General features: G+C 38.8%; 1 protein-coding gene across 1 annotated transcript; it reads left to right on the top strand.

The window, feature by feature from the left end:
* Positions 1-4,736: 4,736 nt before the first annotated feature.
* Positions 4,737-5,761, top strand: LOC121983341. Its single transcript, XM_042536275.1, has one exon. It carries the CDS (start codon positions 4,796-4,798, stop codon positions 5,468-5,470), a length of 675 nt encoding a protein of 224 aa, XP_042392209.1. The 5' UTR covers positions 4,737-4,795; the 3' UTR covers positions 5,471-5,761.
* Positions 5,762-10,662: the final 4,901 nt, after the last annotated feature.

Raw genomic sequence — 10,662 nt, forward strand, 5'->3', positions numbered from 1 at the left:
AATTGTTTGTCGAATGAAATGATGCTTGAGTGCTATATGTCGAGTTCGGCTGTGGTGAGCTGGGTTCTTAGCCATAGCGATTGCAGATTTGTTATCGCAGTATAGCACGGTTCCTTCAATCTGATGATGACCGAGATCAGCTAAGATTCTTCAAAGCCAAATTGCTTGTGAAGTGGCTACTGATGCTGAGATGTACTCGGCTTCCGCAGACGATTGTGCAACACTTTGTTGTTTCTTGGACAACCATGAGAATATTGCTGAACCAAAAGAGAAACAGTACCCTGAGGTGCTTTTCATGTCGTCTAAGGATCCACCAAGATCACTGTCACAATAACCGACAAGGTTAAGTGCGTGATTCTTTTGAAAGCTTAGACCGAGGTCGGTTGTCCCTTGAACATATCGTAAGACGCGCTTTGCTGCACCGAGATGAAAATGGCTCGGACTCTGCATAAATCTTGAGAGTAGACTTGCAGCATACATGAGATCAGGTCTAGTTGCTGTGAGGTATAACAAATTACCAATGAGGCTACGGTAATGAGTGACATCCGCTGCTTTTCCTCCATCTTCCTTTTTCAATTTCTCCCCCATAATAAGTGGTGTAGAGACAGGATTGCATCCCAGCATGTTGAATTTCTTCAGAATCTTTTCTGCATATATCTTTTGGCAAATAAATACTATCTCTTCTTCTTGGTAGATCTCCATGCCCAAGAAATGTCGAAGTAGACCCATATCGCTCATTTCATACTTTTGAGTCATGTCATTTTTGAACTCTTCGATCATCTTCTTGTTGCTTCCAGTGAAAATTAGATCATCAACATAAAGAGTGACTATAAGAACATCATTACCTTGCTGCTTGACATACAAAGTTGGTTCACTCTTGCTCTTCTCGAATTTTGTTTGGTTGAAATAGTTGTCGATCTCACTGTACCAAGCGCGAGGAGATTGTTTAAGTCCATATAGCGCTTTCTTAAGTTTGTAGACTTTTCCTTCTTTTCCTTTTAGGATGAAACCCTGAGGTTGATCTACATACACTTCTTCCTTCAATTCACCATTGAGAAACGCTGACTTGACATCAAGCTGATAAAGTTTCCACCCTTTGCTGGCGGGGAATGCAATTATAGCTCGGATTGTGTCAAGTTGAGCTACTGGGGCAAATGTCTCCCCATAGTCAATTCCAGGCTGTTGAGAATAACCTTTGACAACTAGTCTTGCTTTGTGTTTTTGAATGGATCAGTCTGGGTTGTGCTTGACTTTGTAGATCCATTTAACACCTATGACTTCTTTATTTGTCGGTTTATCAACAAGCTCTCATGTCTGATTTTTTTCAATCACACGGACTTCCTCCTCCATTGCTTTTTTCCACAATTCTTCTTTGATTGCTTCATCAAAGTTCTCAGGCTCAATGGAGCAATAATTGCATGTAGCATATATATCATCTAATGATCTGTACCTTTTTGGAGTTGTGCTCGGGGATGAGGAGTTTGATGAAGTTGGATCAGTTGAGCTTTCGTCATTGGGTTGAGATGAGCTTGAATCTGGTGTGCTTGGCTCAATTTCATCTTCTTTGTCAGTACTGATCAAAATGTCTTTCTTCTCAACTTTGTTTTCTTCCCAATTCCATAAAGCATTTTCATCAACTTGAACATCTCGGCTAATAATAACTTGACCCAACTGTAGGTTAAATAGTCTATAACCTTTGCTCATGGTACTGTAGCCGACAAAAATACATCTTTCGCTAGATTCGTCAAGTTTGCTTCGTTTCTCTTTTGGAATTTGAGAATAGCAAATGCTTCCGAATACCTTGAGATGGTTCACCGATGGTCTTCTACCACTCCATGCTTCAAACGGAGTCTTGTTTGGTATGGCCGTGGTTGGGCATCGATTGGATAAGTAAACGGCTGTGTAGACTGCTTCAGCCCAGAAGATTTTGGGTAAACCTTTCTCGTGCATCATTGATTTTGTCATTTCAACGATTGTCTGGTTTTTCCTCTCGGTAACACCATTTTGTTGAGGGGTGTACCTTACCATTAGTTGCCTTTCTACTCCTTCATCTTCACAAAAATTATGAAATTCTTTAGAAGTGTATTCTTTGCCTCTGTCACTTCTTAAGGTTTTGATGAAGCATCCACTCTGTTTTTCGACGAGACTTTTAAACTTCTTGAATATCATAAATACTTCCGACTTCTGTCTCATGAAATAGACCCAAGTCATGCGAGTGTGATCATCGATGAAAAGAATGAAATACCTATTCTGAGCATGAGAAAGGGTGTCCATCGGTCCGCAGACGTCGGTGTGGATAAGTTCCAACTTTTCTTTAGCTCTCCATGATACTCCTTTCGGGAAAGGAAGTCGATGTTGCTTTCCAAACGCGCATCCTTCGCATATATGTTGCTTTCCTTCTATGTGAGGAAGTCCTTGCACCATACTCTTGCCAGATAATTCTTTGAGGCTTTGAAAATTAAGATGACCAAGTCGTCGATGCCATAAGGTTGATGTCAGGTAGTCCGAGGTAGAAGCTCGATGAGCTTTTAGATCGACATAATTGATGTTGAGAGCGAAGCTTCGATTGACCATTTTGATCTTTGTGAACACCTTTGACTTATCTCTCCTGTCAAATATAACACATTCATTGTTATCGAAGCAGAGCTTGTACCCATTTTCCACCAATTGTCCAAGGTTGAGTAAATTTTGACTCAAGCTCGGCACACACAAGACATTGTTGATGCAGCTCGGACCTTCCTTCGTCTCGATGGCGATTCTCCCAAGTCCTTTTGACTTTGTTTGCTCTCCGTTTCCAAACTGAACAGGAGCATTGATGCTATTGTCGATCTCAGAGAAAATTTCTGAGATCGGCGTCATATGGTTGCTACATCCGCTGTCTAGCAACCATTTTCCTTGCTCCTTGTTGGTGGCTGTGTGACATACATAGAATGTTCCATGTGTCTCCTCAGCTGTTTGATTTTCTCCAACCTGATTTGCCTGATAAGAGTTCCTACTTCGGCAATCTTTGGTGAGGTGACCAAATCGATTGCATATTTTGCATCTCGATTGACCTTTGAACCAACAGTCCTTCTCGGAGTGATTTGGCTTATTGCAGTTGCTGCAATTCGATGAGTTATCTTTTCCTCTTCCTTTTGAGTTACGTCCACCTCGTCCTCTTGATTTCCATCCACCTCGTGATTGGCCCTCTCGTTCGTTGTTACCAATTTTGAGCTTTGATTGGAATGCACCCTCTATTGGCTTTTCAGAATGTCTGGACAATCTTTGCTCGAACGATTTTAGGGACGCCATCACTTCTTGAACTGTGAGTGTTGTTAGGTCCTTTGTTTCTTCAATGACGGCAACAATGGGATCATATTTCTCAGGAAGACAGATGAGAATCTTTCGTACCAGTCTCTGATCTGTAATATCTTCACCATGAGATTTCATTATGTTGACCAAATCAAATATTCTGGTTGAGAATTCCATGAGTGTTTCTTTCTCTTGCATCTTGGCATTTTCGAATTCCTTGAGTAGTGATTAGAGCTTAATCGCTCTCACTTTCACATCTCCTTGAAATTCGCTCTGCAAGATCTCCCATGCTTCTTTAGCAGTGTCGGCACGTATGATTCTGGGAAATATAGCCTTAGTGACTGCTCTTTGAAGGATTGAGAGAGCACTTGCGTCGGCTTGTCGAAATTTCTCTAATTTCTTCAGACCGGCTTCGTTGAGGGCAGTGGTTTCCTCAGGCTCTTGCACTCCATTCTCCACAATCTCCCATTGGTTAAGAGATCGAAAGATGGTCTTCATCTTTACATACCAGAAATCATAGTCTTCGCCATTGAACTCTGGAATGAGATGGTTGATGTTTGTTAAGCTCGAGCTGGCCATGGATTTTGATTGGTAGAACCTGGAGGCTCTGATACCAAATATTGAAGAATTTTGGTAGAACTCTTGAGGAGAAAGAGATATTTTGTTTTCTGTATAATAAACTTTTGATTACAAAGCCATTATATAGACTTGAAAGAAACTTAGAGGGTAAGTAAGCTTAAATGCTAAGTAACCGTTTAGCTTATCAAGGTGACTCTTTAGCTTATCAAGGTGACTCTTTGATTCATACAACAATTGCATGCACGATGGAAGAGTGATGGTCCAACTTCCTCATAATGATGGTCAACACATTAACTTTAACACCATCCTTTTAATTTTTTTTCCAATATATTAAATGGTTAAAAAGTTTCAAACATATTTATAAGTAATTTTTTAATTATAAAATATATTAAAAAAATCGTTTCAGCCATTCGGCTGTTTTTTTTATTTATTAATTTCAGGAGAAGGATGGCATTCTAGAAAATGAATTTAGATAATTACTATTATTATTATTATTATTATTATTATTATTATTATTATTATAAAAACATTGTTTGCAAACATGACCTTGTATATTTTCTTACAAGTTACGCAGTCAATATTTAACTTTATCGAAGTCAACGGCCCAAATTAATTCTGTTGACAATGGAGAAGCTTCATGGAACCGCTGTCTATATTTTTCTGTTAATTCAATCTCTAAGCTGTCGTCATACATTAAAAAATCTCGATTAATTGAACATGTGCGAACATGTCATTTCTCGCTATAGTGCCTGGTCCTGCAAGCTACCGGCGTATGTTACGAAGTCAACGCCCAAATTTAATAAGATTTGATTGACGGAGCCGAAGCTTCTTTGAGGCGGCGTCGATCCGGCAGGCCCGTTTATATATATGTTCTGTCCGCACACCGTCGAATACGCCGTAAAGGCAGAAGAACAGATAGACTGCGATGCTCTGCGGTACGGGAAGCTTCAAAAGCGTCGACGGCGGCGAGACATGGTCGTCGACTCCGCCGTCGTCGCCCAGGAAGAAGAGGACCAAGAGCCTGAACCCCTACTCCGCCAGGGGGCTCGACAAATTCGCCTCGTTGATCGCCGAGCTCGAGGCCCGCCGCGCCAAGGTCATGGCGAAGGCCGGCGCTCAAGGCGCCGCCACCTTGGTCAGGTTCACCTACTCCAACTCCAACGACTGGGTGCCCATCATCATCCGTCTCCCCGACGAGATTAACGCCAAACCTCACCATAATCCCAAGGCGAAATCGGAGATCGCCGGATCAGAGGCGGCGGCGAGGCCGGTGAAGACGCAGGAGAAGGAGGAGGCCGCGGCGGTAGTCCTAAAGGAGAATAAAAATGTGAGCGCCCAAGTGCCGCTCTCGTGGCCTCGCGTAAAGGAAGCTGCGCTGAGGAGCCTGAGGCCGAGGTGGCCGGTGCTGGTGGCGGTGCTGATGCTGGTGTGCCTGGTGGTGTTCGGAAGGGTGTTCGCCATCTGCTGCACCACGGTGGGGTGGTACTTGGTGCCGGCGATGAAGGGGGAAGGCGCGGGGAGAACGGGCAGGAAGTCCAAGTCCTCGAAGACGAAGGATTATGGACGGAGGCTGAGTTCCAAGAAGAGCCATCTCAAATGATGAACTCGTTCCATGTAAATTAAGAGAAGATCTAGCGCGCTCTCTCTGTTTTTTTCTTTTAATTTTTATTTTATTTTGTTTTATTTTTCTCTTCAATTTCCTTTCTTTTCATGGTTTGTGTGTCTGTGCTGTTGTTGTAAATAAACGATGTCTGAGCGTGTTGAGTTTGATATTTCGATCAGGGGATCAAAATTCCCTGAAATCATGGTTTGTTTCGAGCAGTTCATATGCTCAAGGCAAAAATTATAATTTTCATATACATATTTTATAATTAAAATACTTTTTTATTAAGTCTAATATAATATTTTAATCAAATTAACTGTCACATTATAAAATCACGAGACTTCACTTGCCTGCCACGACAAGTTTCACAGCTTTAATTAATTAAATCACGCTGAGAAGAAAATGGGTTCAGACGTGAACAAGTCTTCGCCCCCATTGACTTTGACTTTGACTTTTCTTAATGTATTTCTAGATCGATCATCGTGGTAGCCACCGAAGAAAAAGATCAAACGTTTGACGACGTTAATTTCACGGACTTCCTCTCAGACTTATTCTACGCATCGGCATGTGCTTTGGTTAAATCTAATCGTTCATTAACCACGAGAACAGTTGGATAAGCGTCATGCGTGCATTCTAGAAGGTAACAACGTGGACCAAATTAAAGGATTTGTTTAGGGTTAGTAAATTGAAGTTAATTAAAAGCATAATAAGTAATTTTTTACAAAATTGTTTCATTAAATTTTATTACTATAATTAAAATTAAGGTTTTACAAACAATTCAAAAGTATGCTTCTTGTTAAATATATGCTTCTTGTTATCCATCCTTTCTTGCCTTTGGACTGCTAAGCTTCAGGTTTTTTAGTCCAATATATGTTTGGAACTAATCTAATCGACTCCAAAATCTCTAGTTGACTAATTCAAATTTTATTATTTGTTAAACATAAGTGCTTGATGGATATGGAGGCCTAGAATTCCTCAATACAAATAAATAAATAAATAAATGATGCAGCATTGCAGCCTATAAATCTATCAGATTCTTCCTCTTTGTAGCACATAAATCAATCAAGCCTTTATTATCTTATATTCTCCACATAAATTTCCTTATATTTTTTCATGTAAACTTCATGGCGTGCTGCTAGTAGATGTTAGTGTTGTTAACTCAATTTTCAACTTATTGTTATCCATCGTCTTTTGCCTTTTTGGGTCATTAATTAAGATTCAAGTATATGCCTGAAACTAATCCAATTGACTCTAAAATCTCCAGTTGACTGACTTAGATCTTGTTACTTGTTAAACAAAAGTGTTTGATGGCTATGGAGGTGTAGGATTTATTTCAAAACATCATTGATAAATTACTAACATTCCCTAAGTTTTCCCATACTCATTTCCCCTGGGTTTGAGGTCTCCAAGGCCATTAAACACTTTCTACCAAAAGGGCTTGATGGATCTAAACTTATCAGTGTTGGTTAGTCCTAGGAAAACGTACCAATTTCACTGTACAAAAATTTTTGTACAAGTGTCGAACCTTTCCTTAAATAATCTATTGTGTTATTTAGAAGTTAAATTAGGAATCGCAGACGGAACTTAACATCATTGATTCCAAATTTAACTTATCTGTTCTTAATAGTTTAGATTTGAATCGCAAGCGGAACTTAACACTATTGATTCAAATCCACCTATGTTATTAATTTCATTAAATATTAATTTCCAAAATTGACTTCTAGGATTGCATGGTGAGGCTCATGGCCTTCTTGGATATGGGAGCAACCACCATCGCCTAGTCAAAGCCTTTTAAGGAAAGCTAATATTTAATTTTCTTAAATAACTCTAGGTTAACCAAAAAGAACAATCGAATCACAAATTCGAAAAAGAAGAAAACACAAACTCGAAAAATAAATTTGATAAACTAGATCTAATTACCTCTTGTATTTAGAATTCTTACAAAGAAAATAACTAGTATGATGCGGAAGAAAATTACTAGTTATACCTTCTCTTTGTAAGCTAATGACCTCGAGATCTTCTGCCGTATTCCTCGTCTCGCCTTGGACGTCGTGTGAGCGACGATCTTCCAAGATGAACACCACCCAAAAGCTTCTTCCTCTTCTTCTAAAATCCGGCCACCACCACCATCAAGGAGAAGAGAGCAAAGGGAAAGGGAGAAGAGAGAGGGACCGGCCGCCAAGAGATCACCAAGCAAAAGAATAAGAGTTGTGTCTCATGAAGTCTCCCCACCCCTTATTTTATATTAGTTGCCCAAGGCAAATAAGGGAATAATTTTTACAAAAATTAAAATCTTCCTCTAGCTTTTCCTTTTCCCTTTTAATTTTTCTTTTCTTCCCTCTTGATTAAATCAATCACCAAAATTAATTGATGATGATTTTATTTTTTTATTATGGTCGGCCCCTTGCTTGGGCACCAAGCAAGGTGGCCGGCCACCTCATCAAGGGAAAAAGGAAATATATTTTTTTTATAAAATTTTACAAGAAAAATTCTTATAAAATTTTACAAGCTCTCTTTCCTAAAGTATGAGTTAAAAAAGGAAAGTTCTAAAAATTAAAATCATATTTTAAAATTTAAAACTTCTCTTATAAAATTTCCTTTTTTAACATGATGATAGAAAATTTTAATTTTAAAACTTATCTTCCTTTTTTTTTTCTTAAACCATGAGGATGGTTAAAAAAGGAAAGTTTTAAAACTTTTTAAACTCTCTATTAAAACATGTGGCCTAATTCAAATAAGGAAAGTTTTAAAAATTAAAATATCTCTTTTAAAACTTATAGTTTTCTACAAAGAGAAGATTTTAAAAATTCAAAACAACCCCCTATTTGAATTAATCTTGGTCGGCCCCTACAAGCTTGGTCACCAAGCAATAGGGCCGCCCCCTATAAAGAGGATGTGGTCGGCCATTGCTTGGTCACCAAGCAATGGTCCAGCCCCCTTCTTGGACACCAAGAAGAGCCTTACATTTGGATAGATTTGAGGCTATAATGAGGCTACGACAGGGACCTAGAGGAGAAGTTGGTTTTGACCTTCCGATGAGCTTGAGTATCCCGTGCTCACCCCGAACACACAACTCAAGTTCATCGATAATAACTCATTCCACTAGAGAGTTATTATCGCACTACCGCACCAATCCCAAATTACATTATGGGCTCCTTCTTATCATGAGTGTGTTAGTCTCCCTGTGTTTAAGATTACGAATGCCCACTAATTAAGTAAATTACTAACAACTTACTTAATTAATATCTAGCTCCAAGAGTAGTACCACTCAACTTCATTGTCATGTCGGACTATGCCCACCTGCAGGGTTTAACATGACAATCCTTATGAGCTCCTCTTGGGAACATTCTCAACCTAGATAAATAGGACACAGATTCCTTCTATAATCAACAACACACACTATAAGTAATATTATTTCTCAACTTATCGAGCATATTGATTTATCGAGCTAAACCTCACCCTTTGATAAGTCAAAGAAATAAATATTAAATATATATGCTTGTTATTATATTAGGATTAAGAGCACACACTTCCATAATAACTAAGGTTTAGTTCTTTTATTAAGTCAGTACAAAAAGAACTTACCTAAATGGTCCTACTCAATATACTTAGAGTGTACCATGTAATTTATTAATCAAGATAAACTAATACTTAATTACACTATGACTATTCCGATGATTTGTTCCTTTCCATCTTAGTCGCGAGCAACTGGTTATAATTTATAAAGAACCGATAACATGATCTTCTGAGTGTGACACCACACTCCATGTTATCTACTATATAAATTAATTGAACAATTTCATTTAACAAATAAATGTAGATATTGACCAAATATGATTCTTTTATTTCAAAATAAATGTTTACAAAAGCTAGGCTTTTAGTATACACTCCAACAATCAGATTCACTCTAAACTTGGACTATTGTATTCCTAATATTCACCATAGTCTTTTTATGCTCAATTTTCTTGGTTTTGGGTATTGGGAAAATCATGCCTTTGAGCATTACGTTTTGATGTTTAGGCAAATATTTAATTGGACTATATTGTGATTATTAATATTATGTGTTAAGTGTGTTAGTGCAAGTTACTTGAAATTGAGATTATAGATGCAATAAATGAAGTTTAAGTGGCTTGAAGTCATTTAGATACTTTGCAATCGGGGAAGTCCAAGTAGATTGAGGATTAAATATCTAGACAAGTGGAATGCGCTTGGTGGATGAAAGTTGTGGTAGGTATAGGTTGACCAAATTCTTGGTAGAGAAGGAAGTCCTAGAGCCAAGCCCTCTGGACATGGAAGATCCAAAAGCAAGGCTTTTTAGCACATGAAATCCGAGAGGTGTGCGTTCTTGCCATGTAACTTTTAGTGAGTTGAGAATCGAACATAATAATATAATGAGTGATCCTATCTAAAATTGGGAAAGTTAGCGTGAGGGTTAGGTGACTTTGAGGTTGACCACAAGGAGACTTCGAGCAGGAGAAACTTGGCGCCATGAACGAACCTGTGTATCAAAGAAGAACGAAGGAGGAAGAAAACATCAGTAACCGGGCTAGGGAGGGGTCCCAAGCGTAAGTATTCCGATGCTCAAGTTAAACGAATGATGAGGAAAAAATGGAGGATCATGAATAGTAAATTCTAATAATGGAGCTTACCTATGCCTGTAGGTGGAGACCCTTTATATAGTGTTATTTTCTCATTGCACGAATATCAATGCATTACTAAAACAAGACCAGACGCAAGCATTTCTCTTTTCTCTTTTCCATCTTTCCTAAATTGGACCCATCATCTTTGCGCTTGTAGGATGGAAATTTCCATCGTACGGACAACACGGGGTATGTTTCTTTGATTCTCTGACAACGATTATGCAAAACATCAAAAAGGAGTATTAGGCCATTGGGTGAGGGGCTTTTAATTATAACACTTCAACGGTGGGCTGACCGAATCCAATATGTTGTCCAATAGAACATCATTTTTTAACGGATCTAATCGGCTATAGAAGGCTAGATATCTTGAGGGACTTGGCATCTGATTGGACAAGGAGTCCAATTGGGTAATATGTATAGAGAGTCCGATCAGACCAAGAGGACTTTAGATTTGATCGAATAAAGGGTTCTCTAGGATAAAAGGTTCGGTCAAGCATTGAGGCCATGCTAATTGACCCAAGAGAAACGTTCACTCAGAAGCAGTCGGTT

Source organism: Zingiber officinale, chromosome 5A, assembly GCF_018446385.1.
Source record: "Zingiber officinale cultivar Zhangliang chromosome 5A, Zo_v1.1, whole genome shotgun sequence".
Taxonomy (NCBI): domain Eukaryota; kingdom Viridiplantae; phylum Streptophyta; class Magnoliopsida; order Zingiberales; family Zingiberaceae; genus Zingiber; species Zingiber officinale.